Genomic DNA, 26745 nt, shown 5'->3' on the forward strand with positions numbered 1-26745 from the left:
GATTTTGCAACCAGATCTTTGGGCGTACTACCACTTGCAAAGGACAATTTCGTTGGAAGGGCGTTGTGGTCAAGTGTTTAATAGAATGTGGTCAGTGATAGGGGAGGACGTCCTTAATTTTACGAACGAGGAGATGGGTTGCTATTTTGAACCATTGCAATTTTTATACATCGACAACAGCATGTTCAAGATCTTAACTCAGTGATATCAAGGAATGCAAATGGATTTCAAATCTATGTGAATTAATTATACACATGCATTTTGCCCTTGTGACTGTAGTTTAGAAAATGTTATTAAAGAAGTCATAGCAAGTTGATGCAATGCCTGTAAGGGTACATATGATTGCCACAGTGCATTAGAAATGGAGGATGTGAATGGCTGGATGGTAGGCTGTGGGCCGAGGAGCATTATTCTGCAGTTTCGTGACCCAAGTCACCAAACTACATGAAATTTTCACATATTGTGTAAAAAAATGTATATAAATCACCCCTGAAACTCGATATGAAGAAGACTTGCACATTTTTTATTAAATTAGAGAAAAACCGAGAAAATGTCGGGAATATTTTAGTCCAATCAAAGCACATTTAACATTGATTTGTCTGCCAGTTGGCCAATCACGCGCTTTGTTTCAGGCTAGCACACAAAATGGCTGAAGGGGCTTCACAGATGCCTGTTTTACTGGAGATTCCGATGTGTTGTTCTGTGGAATAAATGTCGTGGAAACTTGCAGCAGGTAATTGAATTTAGTGGGATAAGCATTAAAAAGGCTGAAGAAAGTGCTGCGAAGTGGATTAAAGTGCAAGAAAGCCTTCAAAGTCCAGAGTTAGTGACAATGTTTAATTGACTGTGTTATAGTTTAGGCCCTCAATTTAATGAATGAGTGAGTGAGTGAGTGAGTGAATGAATGAATAAGGAATGAATGAATTAATGAATTTATTCACATTATATTAAATTAATTAAAGTCCATACAGATAGATTTTCATAAATTCAGACTTTAGTCTTACCTTTTAGTTAGAGTTGATTCAAGGGGCCTTCTTTGTGTTCCAGCACATCAGCAGAGACTTTGAAGGCTTTCTTGCACTTTAATTGCTCTCCCATATCTTAAATGTGACACAAGATTCTAAAACTGTAGATTTGTTAATTCTCTGCAATCGCATGTTGAACTTTCCATTTGCCAATTTCTTGATCACTCGCCCAATCTTTCTATATCTCTTTGACTTTTTTGTTCTAAGCAAAAGGCTGACCTGCCAATGTTCACATTAGCAAACCTGGCAGCAGTTTATTTCACCCTTTCAACTAATTCTTTAAACTGAATGCTTGAGAATCCAGAGCAGATCCTTGTGGCATCCCACTGATACACATTGCGGATCTGCAAATGACCCATTAATCCTAATCTTACAATTTTTTAGCCCTTCTATTACCAGGAAACCCAAACATCCTGATCTTTTATGTGGCGATTTATGGATTTCCTCTGGAAATCCAACTCTACATATACTGGATGTGTAGGAAGGAACTGCAGATGCTGGTTTACACCAAAGATAGACACAAAATGCTGGAATAACTCTGCGGGTCAGGCAACATCATCGCGACCGAAACATCAACCTTCTTTCCAGAGATGCTGAGTTATTCCAGCATTTTGTGTTTATCTTCTTATTCATATACTGGAACCTCTTTTTTTTATGTTATTTGCCCTATCTACAAAGGATTCTAGCAAACGTGTCAAGTACCATCTCCTTTTTAAGTTCATATTGATGCTGTTTGATTGCCATATGATTTTCTAAATGTCTTGCTTTAGGCCTCAAGTTTATATTGGGATAATTAAAGTCTTCTATCGTACCTACCATGTCGTTTTTTTGTGCTTCATTGTAATCATTCTTTGAGGATGGACATCTGCTTAATCTCTCCTTGTGCGACAAACGCAAAATTACAGATGAATACTTTCACAGCTTTTCTTTGAATGCAAGAGTAACCTCAGTTAAGGAGGCCAAATCAGTCTACATTCGAGATGCAGAATCACCAGGGTGCTGTAGATTTGGGCTATAATCCTGCTATAACTGCCAGTAATGGATTTCAGCATTTTTCCAGTCACGTTAATCCAGCTGCTCTATAGCTTTTAGCTATCTATTTCCCTCCAATAGTGGCATTCTCTTCGTTTTCTAAACTTTTGGAAACTATTCTGAATCCAAGGAAAGTCGATAGTTAACGATATACTAATCCACCATCTCTTAAGTTGCTTCCTTTAAAAATCTAGAACACTGACCTTTCACCCGTTAGTTGAAAGATGGTCATGGAGGAAACTGGGGTTGCAGACTGTAAGGCAATATTCCTTATGACCAAAAGTAAACATTTTTGATTTGTCATTGTGATAGCTCCCCCAATTTTGGCATGTCTCCAAATGTTAGGGAGGACTTTGCATGCTCGACTCAGCTGATTATGGATTTATTGTTTCTGTAAGTGATCATTAGATTGGCCCACCTTGGTATCCTAGGCATTTCATATTGGCTTGATATGGCTCCAGAGGTTTAAAAATCATGTAAAGCAGTAAACATGGCATCTCACATGAGGTAGATATGATAACATTTGGTGCGGCTCGAAGGGCCGAACACCTATTGTCCATTGCCTATTGCTAGATTTACTTCCCAGAAATGCATTAGTGAAGCAGATGAACTTTCACAACTATATTATTCCAGATTTATTGATTTAGTTTATATTTGCCGTTTGAATTTATTTCCCTAGATAATTTAAATGGATCTCTCGATTAGTTCAGAAAAAAATGATCCCGATACTACTGCTTCTCAGATGAGGTCAATTGATATAATTAAAATGCTCTTGATCCTGTGAGAATAAGCTATTTTGATTATTGGAGGACAGGGATCAAGTGATATATAAATCTCCAAGGCTTGTATCTAATCTGAGTTAACCATTCTATCATTTTTAAATCACATTTTCCAATGTCTGGCAAGCTGAGAGGTATTTTATTGTCGACACCAGAAAGTGCAGATGGTTGAATCCTGAGCAAAACACAGTGCAGAGGAACTCAGCAGGTCAGGCAGCATCTGTGAAGGGAATGGACAAAGGATATTTCTGATCAGGACACTTCTTCAGATTGATTGGATTTGTAGGGAGAAACCTGGAAAAGAGGGATGGGAGTGGTACAAAGCTTGGCAAGTGAGAGGTGGATACAACTGAAGTGGGTTTGAGTGGGTGGAGTAGGCTGTAGGTGAAAAGCAGACATAGGTGCCAGATAAGGAGGGAGGGATAGATGTCAAGATTCAAGAGTTTATTGTCATGTGTCTCAGATCGGACAATGAAATTCTTGCTTTGCTTCAACACAACGGAATATAGTAGGCATGAATAAATAAAAACAAAACCGAACAGAACAGATCCGTGTGACCATATACCAATGTATATGTGTATATGTATGTATACATATTTTATATATATATATATATACCCACACATATATACTCACACACATATATATATATATACACACACACACTTATATATATATATATATATATATATATGTGTGTGTGTGTGTGTATATATACACACATATATATATATATATATATATATATATGTGTGTGTGTATATGTATGTGTGTATATATATGTGTGTGTGTATATGTGTATATATATATGTGTGTGTATACATATACATATATATATATATATATATATATGTGTGTGTGTGTGTATATATAATATATATATGTATGTATATGTATATATATATATATATATATATATATATATATATATATATATATATATATATATATATATATATATATATATATATATATATATATATATATATATATATATATATATATATATATATATATAACGTGCAATGGGCTATTAATGATCAGAGTTTTGTTTGAGTTGAGTTTAATATGCTATTCCTGAACCTGGATGTTGCAGATTTCAGGCTCCTTCTACCTGAAGGCAGCGGGGAGATGAGTGAGTGACCAGGATGGTGTGGATCCTTGATGATGCTGGTAGCCTTTTTGAGGCAATGGGTGGGAAGGGGGATAAAAGGGAAATGCAGGGTGAATTTGGGAAGATGGGGAAAGGAGAAAGGTGACAGGAGGGCGCTGGTACAGCCCGGTATCTTTTTGTTTTTTTGTTTATTTAGTTATGTTAAAAGTGTCTTTTTTTGTGTTTTTATGTGGGGGAAGAGGGCACGGTGCGGGGGATACCGTACTTCAGCCGCTTCCTGGTGAGGACGCGACTATTATTCGAGTCGCGTCCTCCCCCCCCCCCCCCACAGCGGCCTACCTACCTGGATTGGCGCGGCCTTTCCTGCCGGGATCGACCGGAGCTCCAGCAGCGGCGGGACAGCGCTGGAACATCGCGGGGCTGGCGATGCCTTACCGGGGGTCGCCGTCTGGAGCCCGGAGTGCTGGACCTGCTGCACCAGCATCATGGAGCTGCGGTTTGCAGAGCTCCCAACGCGGGCGGCGCTGACTAACAACGCGGGGTCCTGCGACTCTGCCCAGCTCGGCCTGTGGACTCAGGAGCTGCAGACTCCGGCAGCGGGAGGCGGCTGATCAGAAGGTCCGGGCCACTGAGGAGGAGGATGCTCATGGTCGGGGTTCGGCGTCAGCGTTCCACCAGCCCGGCGTGAGGGCCTGAACATCGGGCCACCCGGGGCGGCGACTGCGGGTGCTCGGAAGGCCCCGACCACGGATGGACACGGAGGGGAGGCTGGCTGGACTATGGTGCCTTCCTCACCTGGGTGCCATTTATGTTATGTTGTGTTGTGGACTTTCTGTGTTTGTGCTTTTGTTAAATTTTTAATTCAATTTCAATTTTATTTTTAATATGTTTTATTATTTATTTATTATTTATTTTTATTATTTTTCTTGTGATTTTTTTTTAACGATACTGCCTGTACGGGAAATTCATTTCGTTGTCTCAAAGTGAGGCAACGACAATAAAATTTGAATACAATACAATACAAGAATACAAGGGAGGAGGATAGAACATGTTTGTAGAAATTTGTGCACACTGCGGTGTGGGACATGGTAAAAGGTGGAATGGTATTACATGAATGCGAGCATTCAATGTTCATGCCATTTGGATTGTAAGGTAGCAAGCTATTTTTGTGCAACCAATTTATTTCAGCACAAGAAATTGGGCTTAGTCATGGGATCTTCAAGTGAGACTGATCTCGGGAGAGGAAATAAAGGACCACATGAGGGGATAGATCAGAAGATCCTTTTATACTTTATTTTCACTCCCATTTCCAGTTCCCAGTTTATTTTAGAATGAAGAAAGATAGTGCATAATAATGTATAGCACCAGTTGTCTACAAATTTAGAAAGCTTGTGCTATCTTGCCTTCTCTATGGGAACAATATTCTTCTGTTCCTGGTTTTCCACGGACTCAGATCATGTTTCAAAGAAGCTAATTCTTGATGTACTTTCTTGGTATCTGCTTTCTTGTTCATGAAATTTTCCCTGCTTTCAATTGAAATTTACATGCCTTTCACTCAGAGAAAGTAGTGTTTTATTTGTGCTCTTTTGTCTCTGCAGGGAACCAGAGCCCATGGTTCTTAAAAACATCATTGCTCATTAAGGAATTCTGCTGGCCATTGTGCCAGTGTTCCAAATTAGGTTCTAGCACAAATTTTCAGCCACAATGCGCATCTTTGTTAGTGGGGGAATTAAAGCCTGGTTTACAAAATGGAAAGCAAATGCAGAACAAATTATTTAACCCCATTAATTCATTCCGTTTAAAGATTTCAATTCCCTGACATGTTGTATTTATAATCCCGTTTCATTTAAACATATTTTGCCCAGCCAAGTTCTCTGACATGGAGATCATTTTCATTTGCTAATGATTTTTAAACTATTCCATCCAATTCTACAGCTACTCCGCTGTGACAGTTATCTCTCAATACTGAGATTGAGTCTTTGTATATTAAGCATGTAATCCAGATGTGCTTTAGAAGGACAAATAAAATATTTCAGTTATCTGTTATTGTAGATTAAGACTGGGAAGTCTTCAACTATTTTGCTTTTCTGCCATCATTATTTAATTTTAATTCTCTGAAACCTTTTTGAAATATTAAAGCCACATTTTTTCAATTGGTCTTTAAATGTCATTATGTCCCTTTACCGTTTCAACTCTTTTTAGCCGACTAAACATTCTGCTTTTCCTCAAGTCTTGTTTGAATTAGACTCTGATTTGCACACATTGGTTCGTGTTCTAGGTCTTGCTTTAGAATTTCCCCTTAAACTCTGCAGCTTCCACCTTTCTCAATGCAGCCTTTGTGAAAGCCTATCTCTTGCTAAGGTCCTGTTCTAAATGGTGGATATTCATCCTGAATATCTTTTCCTATCCAATAACCTAGGAAGCTGTGAACAGTGATTTTTAACTGTTTACTCAACTAAGTTTTAGTTGTGAGAAATTGCTATTGCAAATTAATGTTTTGTAGTTGCCACAAAGCGAGAAATTAATTTACCTTTTAAAGCTGCAGAGTAAAAAACATGTGACTTTCGACTATTTGATTTGGTAAACAAGTGGGGTGGAGTTGGAACGTGTTATGGCTTGGTTGCCAGTTAATTAGTCAGGTGAATCACTAATAATGCTTGGGTGTTGAAAGTTGGCTTCCTGCAGCACAGTGGTGCGTTGAGTACACTCTGAATTTTAAGTAGCTGAGGCAGAGGCGATGGTGTGATGTTGAGTGGGATTAAATGGAGAGACTCAACACTTGCATTAGATGCCAAGTCTGATGCCATGTTTCAAAAACGATGTTGGTGGATTGCGGATGTTTGATAGTCAAGTAGCTGGTGAGTAAATTATCCTTAAAAGTGAGGTCTGGCAGGACAGCTGAATCAAATGCCAGCAGAGATTATGTCAGGCAGGATCAATCTGGAACGGCAATGTTGCTTAATTTGCTGAGTTCCTCCAGCAGATTAAAGATGATAGAATCGGCAATAACAAATTATCTCTTTTACAATACAATACAATACAATACAATTTATTTGTTGTCATTTGAACCCAGAGGCTCAAACGAAATTTGGTTTCTGCAGTCATACAAACAAGAAGAAGAACCAAGACACAACACAATTTACACGAACGTCCATCACAGTGAATCTCCTCCTCACTGTGATGGAAGGCAAAGTCTTATCTCTCTCCTGCACTCCTCGTTCTCCCCCCGATGTCAAAGCCCCCGGCGGGCGATGGTAAATAAGTCCCGCGGCAATTATAAAGCCGCGCCGGGTGATGCAAGGCCCTGCTCCGGGTCTTGGTGTTGGAGCCCCGGTGTACGCTAACAAGTCTCGCGGCCATTTAAAGCCGCACCAGGCGATGTAAGGCCCCACTCCAGGTCATCCTCAAACCCGCAACTCGGACGGGAGAAGTCGCCGTTGCGGATGCCCCGAAAAGCGGTCTCCCAGCAGGGACCCGCGGGCTCCCGGTGTCACCGTCCACCGGGCCGGCGGTTGGAACCTCCGAATCTTCTGGGTCGGGTCGCAGCAGCACTCCACCACCGCTCCTCCCGCTCCGAACTCGGCCAGCTCCGCGATGGTGAGTAGTCCGCAGCTCAGCGACTGGAGCCCCAGGTTGTTCCGGTTGGAGGCTGCTCTACGGTGCTCGGCCCCAACGACAACGGAGACCCGACAGAGAAAAGGTCAGGTTCTCCGTGCAGGGGAAAGATTTAAAAAAGTTTCCCCACCCCCCACCCCCGCCCCCCCACACACATACCCAGTTAAAAAAAAAAAAAAAAAAAAACTACATACAAACGAGACACAAAAAAAAGAAAAAAAAACAGACAGACGGACTGCAGAGGCCACTGCGACGCGAGTTGCGCCACCCACCCTTTTGAAAATAAATTGGGATAGCCAACCTGTTTTTGCGCATAAGAAGTTCTCTTTTGTCAGTTTGTGAAATTTATTTTGAAAGGGTGACCAAGAGGAGTGTGAAGGCAGGGTAGTAGAAATTCTTTGCCTTGACTTTAGCAAGGCTTTTCATGAGGTTCCGAATGGGAGGCTGCTCTGGAAAATGAGATCACAAGGGATCAAGGGTGTGGTAGCAAACTGGATACAAAATTGGCTTCATGGAAGGAGTCGGGGGTGGTATTGAAATATTGTTTTTTGGAAAGAAAGGAATCTAAATTAATGTATACGTTATCACAATTTAGTGGATTTATGAAAAGTGAACAGTTTCACTAATTAGGCTGATTTAACGATGTAGGTAGAAAAGTAGGTGAGGGTATGGTATGTTTGGATTTTTATTTGGCTTGCAATTAAATCTTGCACAAGAGGTTGGGGAACTAGTTTGGAATGCTTTGAAATAGGGCTAATATGCTAGCAAGCATTGAGAATCGGTTGACAGATGCAAAAGAATTGCATGTTGAAAATTGTCACATTGACCTTGGAACTTATGAATCGAGTATTTTTGGAATTCTGAAAAAGAGAACCTTTTGAAGGTCTTTGGGCGAAATAAGACCCTGGACAGGAAAGTGTATGGGAGTAAAAAAGTAATACTAATATTGATTTAGTACATGCCTGTGATTAATCATAGCTCAGAAAATCTCGATTTTGAAGCTTAAGCTAATGAGCTTGCCAAGAAATTGAGTGGAACACATTATAGCTTCAACTGGATTTCTGTGCTTGGTCTACCGAGCCAAATTCTCTGATATATGAATGACTTATTCGTAAACCTCAAGAACAGATTACTCAAATCTTTCATTTGACCTTGTGATTTGCATCAGGATTACATGCTTAATTTGCAAAGATTCAATCCCATTATTGGATGATAGCTGTCACAAGAGCTCGGCAACAGTATTGGACAGAATTTGATTAACGATCTTTGGCACGAATGTGAGATGATTTGCATGTCAGAAAATCTGACTGGAGAAAACATAAAATTAGCTAGTCTCGTGCCACATGTTCTGAGGTAAAATAGTACATAGATTGAGGGGGGTTTCATAAGAATTCCGATTTTATTTGGGGTATAATTTACCCTTTGCTTTGAGTAATGTCTTTGATAATTGCAGCAAAGCTGATAGTCACTACTTCTCTAAACTGGAAAGTATAGATATTGTGAATATCCAGGGTTCATAATGCCCATAATGCCCAACTGGCTGGTGTGGGCGAGTTTGGCCGAAGGGCCTGTTTCCACACAATATTAATCTGTGACTCTGTGACTAAGTATTTCGCCCAGGACTGGCACCTCACTGTTTCGGGATATAAAATTTTCAAGTATAATATTGGGGGTGTTTTTAAAAAAGGGGTGGGCATTATATTATTGATCAAGGATGCCAACACAACCATAATGAGGTAGGATATCTTTGAAGGCTCTTCAAATGAGGCCATGTGGATAGGCACAAAAAGCTGGAGTAACTCAGCGAGACAGGCAGCATCTCTGGAGAGAAGCAATGGGTGGTGTTTCGGGTCGAGACTCTTCCAACCATATGGATAGAGTTTAGAAGTAAGGGTGGTCGTTTTGCTGATGGCATCTCCACGGTCAACAGGGAATAGAGGTGCAGATAACTCACAGGGGTTTAAAACCTATAGGGTTATAATAATAGTGGGGATTTCAACCTCCCCATTATTCACTGTAATTGCCTTAGTTTGAAAGGACGAGACTGAGTGAACATCCAGAAAATGTTTTATACCAGTACATAATTAGTCCTCTTGGGATGCTATCTGTAATGAAATGTTTCAATTATATGCAGAGAGATTAGGCTGGGTTTGTTTTCCTTGGTGGGTGTCCTGATACAGAAGTACAAAATTATTAGAAGAATACAGGCAGGATAGTAAGACTTTTCCCTCATGACAGTTGTCTAAGAGCGGAGGACTTGGGTTTAAGGTAAGGCGTCTGTAAAGGGTATCTGAGAAAGAATCTTTTTAAACAGAGAATGGTTGCAATTCCAATTGCAAATTCCCCCCTCAGTCTATTAGGCTGTGGGCCGAACATCAAAGATGTGTCTAGAAATCAACTTTTGTGACCCATGTCTCGAAACTACATTAAATTTTGTACAGATTTAGATAAAATATAATTGAGAAGGAAGTCATAACTCTTCAGTGCCAAAAGTTGCACATTAATTAATTAAACTAGTTGGAAAATTAGATCGAAAAAGTAAGCACCATCTAGTGTCTAATGCCCATATTACACCATGGGGAGCCTAATTCTGTGCTGCAGTCTATTTAAACCACACACGCACACACCTCTCAGCGGGTGCAGTAGCATCTATGAAGCGAAGGATTTCGGGCCGTAACCCTTCTTCAGACCTATAGGGGGGGTAATCATATATATATATATTTCTTGTGAATATGACTGTCATCATATATATTTATGTATAATTTCATTATATAAAAATAATGTTATGAATATGTTTGTGAGTGTGTATTTTGAATGAGACTGCTGCAGAGGTCTGGCTCCTGAACCAGCCTAATTAATGGGTGAGGGCAGTTCCTGTGGGTTCCCCTGTTTACTGAACCCCACTGATTGCCAGTGTGCAGAGTGGGGGTCCCGGCCATAGTGGGACTGGGGCACTGCAGGCTGGGGGAAGGCCAAGGCATCTTCCACTGACAGGAAAATGCCTAACCCTAACTCGCCCCACCCCTTCCAGAGCTGCCAATGTCTGGAGCCGCTTTGGGACTGGTCAATTTGCGTCCGACCTCAATGTCAAACGTGCATTGGTTGGACAATTACTCTCGGAAAATTGGAAGTTTTCCTCGTATTTCAAATAATATGCAGGTTTTGGTCTTGCCGAGTTTCAGGCATGATTTATATAATATTTTTACACAATATGTTAGAAATTCAGGCAGTTCCATGTTGGGTCACGAACTTGAATGAAAAAGCCCCTCAGCCCACAGCCTATGTGTACTATTTTACCTTAGAACATGGGACAAAGACTAGCTCATTTTATTTTTTCCCTTGTCAGGTTTACTGACATGCAAACTATCTCAGGTATTTTCTCAATATTTAGGAAACCTCTGGATGTGTGGTTGAATTGTCAAGGCTGCTGGTCGAGTGCAGGTAAATGGAAATAGTATAGACAGGTACTTGATGGTTGGTATGGACATACTGAGCTGAAGGACCTATTTCCTTGCTGCAAAACTCTGACTGTGGCTGAGGGATAGACTCTGTTCTCCCATGTGGAATTCTCTGCCTCAGAGGATGGTGGAGGCCAGTTCTCTGGATACTTTCAAGAGAGAACTAGATAGGGCTCTTAAAGGGGTAATGGGAAGAAGGCAGGAATGGGGTACTGATTGTGGATGATCAGCCATGATCACTTTGAATGCTGGCGCTGGCTCGAATGGCCTACTCCTGCATCTATTGTCTATGTTTTGTTAAATTATTTATTGGAATGAAATGTTTGATGGATTTTCAATGGATTTTCAAATAAGGATTTTCTAATGTTGATCTACTATTTGCAATGAAACTTGCCAGATGCAAGTTAAAATATTAAACCTTGAAAAATACACTTTAAGCAGATTGTTCAGAGCCAGTTATAATGATTTTTGTTTTCTCATTACTTTATGAATTTCCAATTTATCATTGGTTTTGAAAGTTTGCAAATTAGTAGAACAGACACAGGCCTTTCAGCTCACGGTGTATGTGGAGAACATGATGCCAAACTAATCTCTTGCACATACACATGATCAATATCACTACATTCCCTGTATATTCAAGTTAAAAGCCTCTGTAACGCCACTATCGTATCTGCTGCCACCACCACCCCTGGCAGCATATTTCAGGCACCATTTTGGCTTCTTGTGTTGCCCCTTTTGGAGAGTGTAACTGTTTTGGCTCAAATTCCCTGCTGCTAAGACTGTCGGGTGTGAAAATATATAAATACACACTGGATGGAATAAGAACTTGGGACTCTTTGAAACTTCAAAGTTTTAGATACCTTTCAGATAACTAAGTTGTTGAATTTCCTTGTACATGGACTTTCTTTAACCTTAGCTGCTATTTTATTCTCAACTATACTGATGTGCGTACATCCAAAAATTAAATGAGATGATTTTCGGAAATGTCTAATGATGTAAATGGAGGTTATAATATTTGAAATTGATATGTATACGTTTTATTCAGTTGCAAAGGTAAACCTATCAGAACAGACCTATAGAGCATTAGTTATAATTTATGAGTAAAGAAGGCAAGAATAAAAAAGGTAATTTAACAAATCAGGAATCTGAAAACTTTATAATCCACAAAACGCAGTGTAAGAAAATTTATTATTTTAAATCTTTTGATTGACTTATTCTGTTAAAACCTATTTCCATGGTCTGCAGACCTGATTTAAACTGGTTTTATATACTTGAATAGGATGTTCCCATGTCATAGCTTTTATTTAGTCTGCACTCATGTACTCCAATTACTGCTGTATATTCCCAAATTACATTTGTTTTAAACTTGTTAGTGACAAAAGTGGCAATACACTCTTGTTTCTTCTTTGATGGGGAAAGAGGAAAGGTTTTTGGAACTACTCTGTGAAGATTTTGTATTTATAATTATTTTTGTATTTTTTCTAAAGTAACTCAAAGCACTTTGTGGTTGGTGAAGTATTTTTGAAATGTAGTCGTGGTTGTAGTAAAACACTACGGAGTTTGTGTACAACAGCTTCCAATATATGGTGTCATGTTGAGTAAAAGATAAGTATTACGAAGTATAATGGGAAGGGTAAGTGACTATCGTGATTTGTCTTTCAACAGAATGGTACTTTCGCTGATACCAGTTCCAACAGTATCACCATGCCGACTTCACCTTCCTCCATGACTAATCAACACACTTTGGACGATGAACCAGACAAAGATCTTTTTGTCGCAGTAGATGATCCACAACAGCATGCCACTGCAATGGAAACCTATTTCACTTACAGAATATTGACAAAGGTAAAAGATAAACTAATTACTCAGGTTTGTGGTTCTTGTATTGAATTCAGTAAGCTGACAACTTAATTATGCTTGCATCTTGTTCCAAAGTAATGAATTTGCAAGTAAGTTCCTAGTGAGCAATGTGGTGAATGACAGGTGAGAACTGATAATAAATGACAAAACAGCAGTTCCATGGCTCAGTTCATTCATGTTTCTACGTTCCATGATGGTTTCTATAATTAACTGAAACCAAATATGGATGCTTTTTAGCAGATTTCAATTTTTTACAATTTTTTTTTGTTGGGCAATTTTTACAAGAAATGTTAGTAGTCCAGCTTTTAACACTGCTACACCCAAAATCTCTCTCATGCTTTTGTTATCACCTAAGTTAGTCCTTAAGGTGCTACGTTTGAATGCTATTCACCAGTATAACAGGCCAGTTAAGAGCACTGAATGATTAAAATCTATAGGTTATTATTCTTTACATTAAACTGATCAAATGTCTGCTTAAAAATAGCTTTAAAATATTGAGCAATTCTGTTTAGATTTCGTGGCTCTCCACTATGTTAAGATGTACTAAAATTAGGCCACATGATCTCATAAGATGAATTTAGCTTACGGAAAAAATAGCCTGTACTAACTAAACTATAGGATTTCATTTCATATCATAGCAGTGGTTTGTAAACACACATTTGAAATTAAAATGAGTGGTATTTAATATAAAACATTAAAATTTGTGAAAACTTAAAAATGTAACTTAATGTAACAAAACTGACGCTTCTGTACAATGTACATGGACTGACTTTTTGTACTCGAGTAATAATAGTCAACTAAACACTATAAGGTATCTAAGTTTATCTTTATATTAGAAATGGTTTAATTAAACTTTGTTTGCAATATGATGCAATTTCATTACTTTTATGCATTGTCTAATTGAAAATTCTATTCCAGATGTTGCTTCGGGTGAAGTGGAATATCTTGGAAGTGTTTATTTGATCGTTATTTACATTAATTTGGATAACAATTCTACTTTATACCCTTTTAATCAATTTGCATTTTAAATTAATCAAATCACTTAACGATGAAAAGATTCAAAACAATAGTAACTAAATTTATTCAAATTAAGTCCGAGTGAAAATTATGCAACAGAAATGTTCCCTTTCCTCTCTGATTTCAGCATGATTAACGATTTAGAAAGCTTATTTTACATATGCAACAATTAATGTTATATATTCTTTACTGAATTATAAGAAACCTGCAGAATAATTGTATGGCTATTGTCTTTATAATGGAGGAAATCTGACAGCAACTTGTAGTGTAGACCATCACGTAGGTAAATGGAGAAATTCAGTTGCTGTTCGGTTTCCTGCATCTATGCAGGGTGTGCTGCTGCCATCACCTTTATTAAGATTTGTAGAAATCAGTGAACTGAGGAGAACATGAGGTATTTACAAACAAATTCACTGTTTCTAAAACAAAATCCCAGAAAATGTTATGCTTGTTACATGAGGTGTAACTGGATTTTAATGGCATAATCAACGCTTAATGTTCTCGGGGCATGAAGAGATTAGAAATGTGGTGATTTACCAGATCATTGGTTGTGGAAACAGCTTGATGAGTAGCACGCCAAAACTAAATAGATGGAAAATAAAACAATGCAGGTGTTGGAAATCTGAAACAAAAGCAAAACTGCTAGAAGTATTTAGCAGATCGGGCAGTATCTCTGGGAACAGCGATAATTACTTAACAGATTAGTAGTTTTTTGTGGTCACTGGGCAGTTGAATTATAACGTGTTTGTTTTTCACTGTTCAAATTTTATACTGAATTTGGGAAGAATTTTAAATACATTACAGGTGCACAACCTTTTATCCGAAAGCCTTGGGACCAGACACTTCTCGGATTTCGTGATTTTTCGGTTTTTTTTTCGAACGGAAGGTTTTTAGCGTAGATTTTAACATGTGGCTCAGTGGTAGAGTGCTCGGCTCGTGGCCGCAAGGTCGCGAGTTTGCGCCTCGATCCCGGCAGTTACCCAGTCAGGGCCGGCCTTTAGCCGATAGGACCTATTTCTCCCAATTGGGCCCCGCACTAGAGTAATCAAATCAATTGGAGCAAAGATCTTATAGCGCGCAAGATAGTCCACTCCTGCGAAATACAATGAACTGACGCGTAGTCCGCACCGGAGCGTAACCTCCGTCATTTCAGTAACCCCGACCCGACTTCAGTTGTGCCTCTCGCAACGTTGCGGGGGAACAGTTTAGGTGTTGTTAAATGTTTTAAATGTTTTTTATCACTTCCTTTTTAAACGGCACATGCCTTGTACTTTTTAAACGGCACATACTGCAGATACTGATTAAACCGAAGACAGACACAAAAGGCTGGAGTAAATCAGCGGATCAGGCTGCATCTCTGATGAGGAATACGTGATAATAGGAGGAAATAGGTGATATTTCGAGTCGACATTTTCAATAGTTGCCATGAGGGGAGAAGCGCCGGCACCAAGAGCGAGCGAAAGCGTGGACAGACGAATGAAAGCACCGTTCATAGAGCGGCGTTGGTAGACATTTCGGGTCGAGACCCTTCTTCAGACTGATAGTCAAGGGAAACGGGAGATATCGGCATATCTTCCATTCACTTGTCCTTGGTACCGTCCATAGCTCTTGCTCCTCTTTCCCCTGAGTCAGTCAGAAGAGGGGTCTCGACCCGAAATGTCACCTACAAAGATCTTTGGTCACCTATTCCGACCTATGATCGTTGCTTTTGTCCGTTCTGTCCGCACGTTCGCTCCTCTTAGTGCCGGCGTTTCTCCCCTCAGACTCCGCCAAAACAAACACACACACACAGCATGTCCGGCAGATCGCTGCGGGCCAAGAGAGAGTAGAGAGGTAGAGGGGGAAGAAAGGGGAATGGAGAAGGGGGAGGTGCCTTCACGCTCCCGGGGCAGCTCTCCCGTCCCTCTAGTCGCCGTGCTTCACGCACACAGCTCCGGCTCCGGCCCTCCCCCCTCCAGGAAGACGCGGTGAACAATACACGGAGGGCCGGGACGGGGGTTGCAGCAACGTTTACAAACCTCGGACTCAGCTCACGCCCGGACCCAGGCATCCGTTCCCGCCGCTGGGCCTCTCCCTCCCTTCCCTCCCCTCCCTCCCCTCCCTCCCTTCCCTCCCTCCCTTCCCTCCCTCCCTCCCTCCCCTCCCTCCCTCCCTCCTCCCCTTCCCTCCCTCCCTCCCTCCCCCCCTTCCCTTCCTCCCTCCCTCCTTCCCTTCCCCTCCTCCTTCCCTCCCTCCCTTCCCTTACCCCCTCCCTCCCTCCCTCCCCTCCCTCCCTCCCTCCCTCCCTCTCCCTTCCTTCTCTCCGCTCCCTTCAAGCACGCGCCAAACAACACTCACACACACACACACACACACACACACACACACACACACACACACACACACACACACACACACACACACACACACACCATGTCCAGCAGATCCTTTTCCCTTCTCCCCCCCTCCCTTTGCCGACACCCTTCCTCAGACTGATAGGGGGGACTGATGGGCAGCCTGAGGAAGGGTTTCGGCCCGAAGCGTTACCTATTTCCTTCTCTCCATAGACGCTGCTGCACCCGCAGAGTTTCTCCAGCGTTTTTGTGAATCCCTAGACCTATTTCAGTGAGCGTCCACCGAGGGTCAGCCGGAGAGGTGACCGCGGAACCGCTCCGGGGCGACCCTCGGTGGATACTCACTGTACTAGGTCTAGGGATTCCTACTCTCCCAGGCAATATACACCCTCCCTTTTTTCCAGGACCGAAAATGTCCGATTTTCAGAGCTTTTCAGTTTCTGGAATTTCGGATAAAAGGTTGTGCACCTGTACCTTATTTTACCAAAAGGATCTTCTCAAATATAGCTCATAAATTTCCTTAGTTAGTACATGTGTGAAGTTGCAGCACTTTTAAAGCCAATTTACAAAACCATATCTGATTTATGAGGAAATAATATCTTGAATAAAATAATTGTGAGGTGAGGGAATGAATTTCTGACACGGCTACCGTCGATTTAATTTCTTGTGTTTGGTTAACATTACACTTCCCATTAATGTTTTATTTGTGGTATCTATCTGCTGTTCAGGAAATTAAAGGTAAGCTCTGTTCGGTATACTTTCAGCTGCCCGTTTTATTATCTATCTTAACAGCATGAAATGGGGGTATTGAATAGAACAGTGATGCAGCAAGTGGAGCTGCTAACTCGTCTTCTGCTACCCAGTCTCAATCCTAATCGTCGGTGCTCTCTGCATGGAATTTGCACATGTTCCCTGTGGCTCTATGGTTTTACCCAGCTGCTCCTATTTTCTCCCATATCCTAAAACCCTGTGGTTTTGTAGGTTAATTGCCCCATCTTGTGTAGATGAGAAATAGAATCTGGAGGAAAGTTGGGAATGTAGGGAAATTGCATAATGAAAAATTAGGTGAATGGGCTTTCTCTGATGTAAACCTGATGGTTGAAATGGTCCTCTATATTTCAATGAATATTGAACATATTCACACTAGAATTAGTAAGCTCTAGATGTATTGTGCTAACTATCTTTTACTGAAGAGATGTGATTTTGTAAAATAATTAAAATGTGAACAGTTGTCATTATTGTGAGAAACTTGAGTGTAAAATTAATTATTTTAACAATTGTTAATTATTTCTAGTGAAGGTAGGCAAACTTTGCGAAATCCAATGCAAAATATCAGGAAACTAAGGAGAATATTGTGCCGCAACCCTGATCCTTTTTGGAATCTTCATGGAGATTATGTTCTCCCAAGTAGATATTTTCTGTTCAATAAAGAACGTGAAGCAGCTGCATTAAACACTGAAGAATCCTGAAAGCATTTGAAAACTTTATATAGTGAAATAGTCTGAAAATTGCAGGGAAGATAGTGTGGAATGCAAATGATGAAAGCTGGAAAAGTTTTGTCAAATTAGGTGCAGGCAATTTAGCTGAATGATTTGTTTGTTTGTTAAATGCATGTCAAATGTGGAAACTATTCTGATTTGGATTTTGGGTGGAGCCCTGATGATTCAGAATTTGTGCTTAAAATGCAAATTTACAATTGAAATAATTTTTGGTCTGTTTGTGTAATAAAAATGAATGAGCAATCTGAGAAATGTAATCTTAATCTCTACATTTATAGGACAAATGCTAAAACAAATGGCAAGATAGACAAAATAAAAAGTTGGAGTAGTGGATGCTGACCAGATATTTTGATTGAAGTGAGAACAAGTTGTAAAAAGATTGAGGTTAAATGCAAGTAGTTTTTTTGTTGCTGGGTAAAGATCAGGTATTCTGATATCCACTGATGTCAATGTTGGGGGAATGAGTCGGTCTGTAGTGGAATTTAAAGTGAGGCAGGTAATCAATAAACTATTTAAATAGACTAATTACAAACTTACAAATATTAGGTGAAAGTTGAAATTTGAATCTGTGCATAATGGTGGAATAGAAGTGCTAAGGGTGTTTTTTTTAAATTGTTGAGCTAGATTGCTGGTATAATTAAGACTGCAACAGGAATGTGCTGAGCATCTTAATTACAAAATATGTTAATTATTATTTTGTTTCTTTTGAATTGAGGGATTGATTGAGAAACGTTAAATTCCTAAATCAGTCACCAAGCATATTCCATTTAATATCTAATTGGATGCTTATGTAAGGCCTCTAGTAAAACATTAATCGGAGAGACTACGTCTGTCACTAGGAAATATATACTTGTGGTGATATGGAGCTTGATGAAGGATCACCAGGTTGGTTACTGGCATTAGTGGTGAGGATTGTCTTATGAAGAAGGGTTAAGCAGTCTGGATCCAGAGTTTAGATTTGGTGATGATATCATTGAAACAAAGCAAACTTTTATTCGGTTTTGCAGAATAGACCCTGGGGTGATGTTTCCATGGGTTTTAGGAGTTGTATTCTCGTGCCAAAATAAGGGATAAGCAATTCACAACTAAAAAAAATTTTTTTGAAGAAAAACCTGAGGGTAGTGAATCTTTGTATTTATCATCTTGAGGGCCAAATACATTGAATTATTGATATAATTCAATATAGAATGATTGAATATTGAAAGGATGGAGGAATATGAAATTAATAATGAACGTTCCTCTGATATAAGATCTCCTTGAATAGTAAAGCAGGAATTAGGGTCGTACTCCTGAATGTATTATGTTACTTTGTAGTGAGAAGACAAGGAATGAGTTTGGTCTCGTGATGAATCTAGTTGCAAACACAAGTTGACTGCCATAGCCTTTATTGCCAGAGAATTTGATGGTCGTTAACGTAGCTGAGATGGTGTTAGTGTATGTTTGGAACAAGAACTGTTCGACATACCAACAAAAACACAGGCAAAGCTGGGGCCGATGCGAATATCCACGGCTACACATTTAGCAGAAAATGAAAGGAGTCAAAAGAGAAGATATTGTGAAGAAGTTCTGCCAGACCGAAGAGAGTGTTGATAGAGAATTGATTGGGTCCCTAGTCAAGGAAGATCCAGGGGGCCTTGAGATCTTCCTAGCATGGGTTGGAGGTAAAAAGAGACTGAACGTACCATGTTACTCATCATGGTAAGATGCGGCTTTGGGTGCCTACAACCTGAAGGTTGTTGAAGAGTGTGTGAGGTGTGTCGGATGGGACAAAGGGAATAGGGTGGGATAAAGATATTTGGAGGTGAGGTCAGTGGGGTGGGAGCAAGCAAAAACAATAGGTCTGCCAGGGCAGTCCTGTTTATGGATTTTGGGAAGGAGCTGGAGGTGGGCAGTATGGGGTTGGGAAACGATAAGGTCGGTGGCAGTGGTGCAGAGATCGCCAGTGGCAATAAAATTGGAAACAGTCTTGGAGATGATGACCTGGTGTTTGTCTGTGTGGTCCTGCTCAAGGGGTAGGTATCTTCTTCTTGCGTATGGCGTGCACAGCCTAAAGTTGTATGACAACTTGATCTATTTGATCTTATTTGACCTCATCCTGTTTGCATCGCTGTCTTCACTAACTTAGCTGATATTTCACTGCAGAGTTATCCACACATTTCTTGGTTTACTTAACACCCAGATATTGATTGATCAATGCTTTGAATGAATGCAACAACACTGTTACCACAGCTGCCCAAAGTAGAGAATATCTAGCATTCATCATGCTCTAAGTTAGGAAATCGCTTATCTCAATTCCAACCTTTATTCTCAGAATAAATACCTGGTCTGAAAGGTTTAATACTTATTTCTCATTCTTGAAGTTCTCAGCATGGTTGATCCGCATATTTAATTCTCATTTTCCCCAATGATTTGTGTTGGAATAGTGTGATCAAAATGGAATCCAGTACACATGTCATTGCAGTTCTAGAGCTAAACCAGTTTTACAGCATTTTCCTTCATTCGTCGCAGGTCTTCAGTTATTCATCAATTTGATAAACATTGTAACGCCATAATCTATATGTCCATTACTACCCTTGTACAAAAGGTTCAACAGTTAAAACAAAAGCCAATGTAGGATATCAATTCCAGCAATTATAAATATATTTTAACAAGCTAAAATGTTTGTATTTTTCTGCTTCAAGTTGAACTGTACTGATGTTTTTTGTATTATTTAATGCTGTTTGTAGACTACACGCAGTGAATTTGACTCCAGTGAGTATGAGGTTCGTAGACGTTATCAGGATTTCTTTTGGCTAAAAACCCAACTTGAAGCAGCTCATTCTACGTTTATTCTTCCTGTAAGTGAATTGTTTTTGAGAAATCTTATGGGTAATATTTTAAATGACTATATTTAAGCAATTTAAAGGACATTTCATAAGAATTTTATTTTTAATGCTTAAAAAATCATATATTTTATGTATTATTGTGGCTTATTTTCAGTTTATACTAGTTGAAGGTCTGTGTGTGCATAGGAGCACAAGCAGGTATTGTTTAAATGCAGCTTCCTAAATCAGGTCCTTGGTCATTTCCACATTTTCTGTGGGAGTGCTTGTAATGGTTATGAACTGGAGCCAAATCTGTGGTGTCAAACCTGAGTGATCCAGCCATTTAAAATGCAGACCCTGTTCTGTATAAAGATTCTTTGGCATATGACCATGAAAGTTCAGTTAGGACCTCTATTTTATTATTTTAAACATGAACTGTATCATCTAATTTGTGTGACTAATTTGGCTTCCTACCTTTTAACTACCTCACAGAATCAATAACTTGACCCCAGTTCTGCTTGCCAATCTTAAGCAAAGCTTACATTTGGTTTCAAAATAAATGCTGACATTAATGCACATCTGACATGTGCCACTACTTTCCATTGCTGCTTTATTTTATACTGTTTCCCCTGGTGCCAAGGAAATGGTTATAGGAAGAAAAGCATGAAGTACAAGCATGATGCTAGGTGTTATGGAGAGAGTAAGCAAATATAGCATGATTCCAAATGATTAATGGATAAATAACTAAACTTAAGATGAAAGAGTGAAATGCAATAAATTACTGTCACCAGACAAGTAACTGGGGGGGGGGGGGGGGGGGGGGGGGGGGGGGGGGGGGGGGGGGGGAGTAGGTAAGATAGGAATAGGAAAACTACAAAGCATCGGGACACTTTGTTTTCCCAGAGTATTTTTTTCCAAGTGGCTCTCAGACTTAAACTGTTGTCCTTGTGCCTGGATTTCCTGAAGCTGGTCATTTGTGGGACCTGAAGTGTTGAAGTGCCTGATGTTTGTTGCATATCATCAGTATTGGTCCATCAAATGGACCAAATTTGCAGAGAAGTCCCAAGAAAACAGATTCATTGATTTTCGAAGGTCAAGCATCGTTTTTGGAAATTCTCTTCAACGTTTAGCCCAATCCAGATCCTGTCTGTTACCTGTCATGGCATGTTTCATTGTTAACATGCTCTTGATGGTTAGTTTTTATTTTTCAGCAGCACAGCAGGACTGAGGCCATTAGTGCTGTATGTGTCTGCAGTGAAAATCAAGCAATTTTGTGGATTATTATGTCAGTGTCCTATCAAGAAAAATGACTACTGAGCTTTTGTGATCTCTAATAATTGAAACTTTGGAGAATATAATTTATTGACTGGATTTGTAAATTTTGGAGCATGGTCCATAAAATTAACTAACCTCTGAGTGAATCCATCTTCTACATTATATCAGAGGTGTGTATTTTTTTGAGCATTTTCTTTGTTCTTATTTTCATGACATTGAAATCTTTAGTGATACTTGAAAACAAGCAGGAATTCTGAAGTGGAAAGAAATCATTTGTTTCCAGCTTAATATCCCAGTTGTCATCAATGGAAATGCCCAGCAGGTTTGTTGTTGGAAAGAGTACATAGCATGTCAATTTATTGTGTGAAGCATGAACTTTATTTCTGCTCTAGTTGCTTCACTGTTTGAGTCATGTGTAATTCACATTCCTTGCTGTGGTGGTATCCATCACAAATAATAGTTCCTAACAAATGAAAAGTATAATTCTACAATATTTATGCCTTTCAATCAAGCATAACCCTTTCTGGTTATTCTTGGATTTTGCTCATTTCATGGTCATGATTGCTATCATAAAATAATTCTATTGGCAGGGAAAGCTGGTAGATTTTAAGGAACTTTTCCAGTTTTAACTTCACTTTCAGGATGTGAAATTTACTGGGTATAGTTTGAATCATAGTGTCATAGATGAAAGTGGCCATCATTCATTTGTGATTTGACTGATTCTCAGAATTTTTATTGAAATTTGATTTTAAATCACTGAAAATAAAAAGTTATTAAATCCATTGTCCAATTACTAACTCTAAATTTTTTCTGCAGTAAATATTTTTGCCCAATACTTTTATAACTAAGATAGCAGTCATTCCCATAAATTATAATCATTTACAGAGTGTGCTTTTTAGCTCTAAGGTTTGTTGTCTCGATATTTTAAGTAGTTTAATTAGTGTGAAATTAAGTGTTAAAATAGACCTCCTGATGTACTCATTTATTGTGGATGGTTACTGTGTGATGCTAATGTAACCATTTTTAATTTTCTCTTTCTATTTAGCCATTGCCAGAGAAATTTTCAATGAGAGAGATGGTGGAACGATTTAATGAAAGTTTCATAGAAATGCGCCGGAAGGCACTGCATAAATTTTTAAACAGAATTGCGGACCATCCAACATTGTCTTTTAATGAGGACTTCAAAACATTTCTCACTGTTCAGGCATGAGTAAAAACTATTCACATTTACCCATTATAGTAGCAAAACTGGGAAATGTTCTGTGTGCTTTAACAGAATTATTCATCGAGATAGATTTTAATAAGGAGAGTTATAAATTGCTTGATGTACAATTCAGGGCATCTGCATAGTTAGTTTTTGGCAAACAACAATATTTGTATTGTTATTTGTCAAATGCAATTATTTCCAAAAAATGTTTGTCTGTTGCAAGATCTGTTTGAGTTTCATAATTTCTCTTAAGTGCCCCCCCCCCCCCCCCCCCCCCCCCCCCCCCCCCCCCCCCCCCCCCCCCCCCCCCCCCCCCCCCCCCCCCCCCCCCCCCCTCCCTCAGATTTTCATGTTTGTTTTGTTGTAAGTGATACCAACAACACAACTTAGAAAGTCAAGATTTTGGTCCTTGCACTATTCATTCCTTTCTCTATCAAGCAGACTTTTGAAAATAGTGGAAACATTACAATTAAAACTTGGAAATCATCTGATTATGAATGTTCCAATAGTTTAGAAAATCATGACAGTTCTGATTAATTATACATTGGGTTTTTTTAAGAAGCGATTCCCATCAGTCCCAGGAATTGGTTCTGCCTTACTATCACTCTGAAAGTTTATTACATCAGCTCCTCGCTTGTGACTTGACCTTTGGATATTTTTTTCAAACTATTATTTTCCAAGTAATGTCGAGGTAAACTGGGCATACATCATTCTCTTTACAACATTTAATTCCACATTACTATTGCCATGGCAATATTTAAAAGTACTGCAAGGTCTAGTAGCTTGACTTTTCTATTGCTTCACCTGCTGTCCCTGTATGTATGCAGCATCTAATTATTTCCTTTCTATATAGTCAATTGTAATTATTATTTTAATTTTTATGCAGGACCTGGCTCCTCACAAGAAACCTGGCGCGGCATTCCTCAGTATGATGGAAGAAACAATGCGGGCTGTTGCCAACTCAGTTAAGAGTGTTAAGAATAGACCTGATGAATTCAATGCAATGAATGAACATGTGGACATATTCCGTCAAAAAATTGGAACATTGGAGAGAATCAACCAAAGAACTGTAAAAGAATATAAAGGTTAGTGATTGCAACCATTTGCTCTTTTACTGGAGCTAAAATTTGGGTACTCTTTTAACACAAGTTTCCTTGCTAACTTTTCTTATCAGTAGTAAGTGACTACTTGCATGGACCATGATGACAAAAGATTTTTACATGCGTGTTACAATTTAACATGAGTAGTCCAAATGGTCTTTCAGCATTTCCTAAGGGATGCTTGCATAAGCCCATGTCACTTTTGCCCATTGGTGCTGTTCATAACATTTGTGGAAGTTATTAAAATAGTTAACCTCATCCTGTCCTGAATACATGATTGAATTCACATTTGTTGCTCCCAGAAAATTATTCGGTATTATCTTCAACCCCCAGCATCACCTGTTTCCACTGACTTCATACTTTCCCCTGGCAACCATCTGAAGGTGAAGCCAACCATCTGTTGTCTATTTGACTGAGGTGAGCTCTAGATCATACATCCATTGCATTCATGCCAACACTGGCTGCCTGTTTTCACTTAACATTGCTTGCATCACCCGCGTTTCACTTCAAACATTGCTGAAATATGCATCCATGCCTTTGATTCCTTTAGACCAATCTATCCCATGGCACTACCGGCTGCCCTCCCATCTGGGCACCTCGTGCCTCTTTGCCTTCCTGACGTGCGTTTAGCTCCTCATTAAACAGGGATGGAGGGAAAGCAACCTAGAGCTTAACTCACTGATAGCAAAATAAATCTCTTGCAAATATGGCACATCTATAACTTGGGCATCGAGAACAAAATTATGAATGTTAACTTGTTCCAAAAAATCCTGTGACTAAACAGGTTTAAAATTCCAGCAGTGTTTGAATTTTGAATTCTCATTTTTATTTTTACATTTCATCATGGCTTTGTATCTCATTTCTGGAATCTTTTTCAGAAACAATTTTTTTGGAACAAGTTAACATTCATAATTTTGTTCTCGATGCCCAAGTTTTAGATGCGCCATATTTGCAAGAGATTCCTTTTGCTATCAGTGATTTAAGCTCTAGGTTGCTTTCCCTCCATCCCTGTTTTTTCTTACATCTGAAAACCTGTATCTGTCCAAAGAGCTTGTTGTGAGATTTGGTTTGATGCCTACTCGCACCCTAATACCAACTAAAAAGGATCTATGTACACAGATCAGATAATTGTCATACAGCAGATAAATGCGGACCTGTGAGTCATCAAACACCTATTTAACCTACATGCCGCCGTTGGGCTACGAACACGCAACTTGTGTGCATACAAATTAGTGTTTGGGAGACCGGAGGATGGAGTTGCCGGCTGCTCTGGGCTGTAGACATCTTCTGCCATGTGTGACCTCGGTTTGAGATTATGTTTTGCAGATAAATCAGTGGTTAAGTTAAACAGCCTGATTTCAGTACACGTTGCCCTTGGTTGGCCTGTGTTTTAATTTAAATATATCTCCGACTTGAGATCTGTATGGGTTATGAACTGTCCTCGGGAACGAACATTATCATAACCCAGGGAAGATCTATAATAATATAATTCTCTCTCTGCCTACTGCTTCTCCCTCCCCCCGCCCCCCACACGCACACACACACATCCCCTTAAATTCCTCCATCCGTGTATGTGAGAGGCACTTTACAGTGGCCAATTAAGCTACCAACCTGCACACCTTTGGGATGTGAGGAAGAAAGGAGTGTTCATAGAGGAAATAGGCAAACACACACTACGTACATGCAAACTCTACACAACATTGGTGGACAGGATTGCGCCCAAGCCACTGGAGCTGTGAGGCAGCAGTTCTATTCACTGTGCCAGTGCACTCTCTCCAGTGGAAGACATTTGGATAAAGAAACGTGTGATTGATTGCTGGAAAGTGCGTTTTCATTAAAGATGACCGGCAACAGTTTTATTATTATTCTCCTTTAGAAAAAAAAGCCACTTGCATTACATTTTATCCCCTCTCATTTCTGAATGTGATGTTTATCTGAAGTCAGTACATTTGTCTTGCACTGCTGCAGTCTAACAACATCCACAAATGTGTTTATTGGACTCTTGAATATTTTACAATTTGATTTAATTTTGAAGGTCAGATTTCTTTTAAAATTCAAAATCGTGGGGTTTAAATTGGTTTATAATTGTGTGCACTGAGCCAGTCTATGCTTGAGATGCATTTTTTTTTTCAATTTGAACAAACCAATATTTCAAATCCTAGACATTCACACAAAACCATTGATTTAATGTGAGTATGTCAAAAATCTTGTCCCCAATATATTAAAAATCGTAAGTCCCGCATCTTGGTAATTGTATTTTACAAATCTGAGTTGGCCTGTATATTCAAATATTGTACAACTATCCATCTCATTCTATTACATCTTCCACTATCTGCAAAGTGCCTCTTTTCATAATCAATCATTTTATTTTAAACCATTTTCACCAACTTAAAATGATACCATCATGAATTTGGAGATAAAAAGTGATCTTAATGCAGTGTTGATTATCTTATGGAATGGTCTGAGTTTTTAAGCCTTACTCAGAAAAGAGGGCAAAATAAATTCCTATTCAACTTCTAAACTTGCACGTGTAAAATAATTTATTTTATAGCAGCATCAGAGTGAGTTATTAGTTAACTGCCTTTTCCTGATGCTCATCTGTTTCATGTCGCTTAAGTTATGCATAT

The 26745-nt window shown here is 39.4% G+C and overlaps 1 protein-coding gene across 1 annotated transcript in view; it reads left to right on the forward strand.

The window, feature by feature from the left end:
* The window catches only part of snx7 (sorting nexin 7), a 49242-nt gene that overhangs the window by 5269 nt on the left and 17228 nt on the right, over positions 1-26745 (forward strand). Inside the window, exons 2-5 of the mRNA XM_055641482.1 lie at positions 12689-12868; positions 20459-20569; positions 22857-23015; positions 23905-24103. Coding sequence (XP_055497457.1) covers positions 12689-12868; positions 20459-20569; positions 22857-23015; positions 23905-24103 — 649 coding nt within the window. The remainder of the gene's footprint in view (positions 1-12688; positions 12869-20458; positions 20570-22856; positions 23016-23904; positions 24104-26745) is intronic.

The sequence above is a fragment of the Leucoraja erinacea genome, chromosome 10 (assembly GCF_028641065.1).
Source record: "Leucoraja erinacea ecotype New England chromosome 10, Leri_hhj_1, whole genome shotgun sequence".
NCBI classification, from domain to species: Eukaryota; Metazoa; Chordata; class Chondrichthyes; order Rajiformes; family Rajidae; genus Leucoraja; species Leucoraja erinaceus.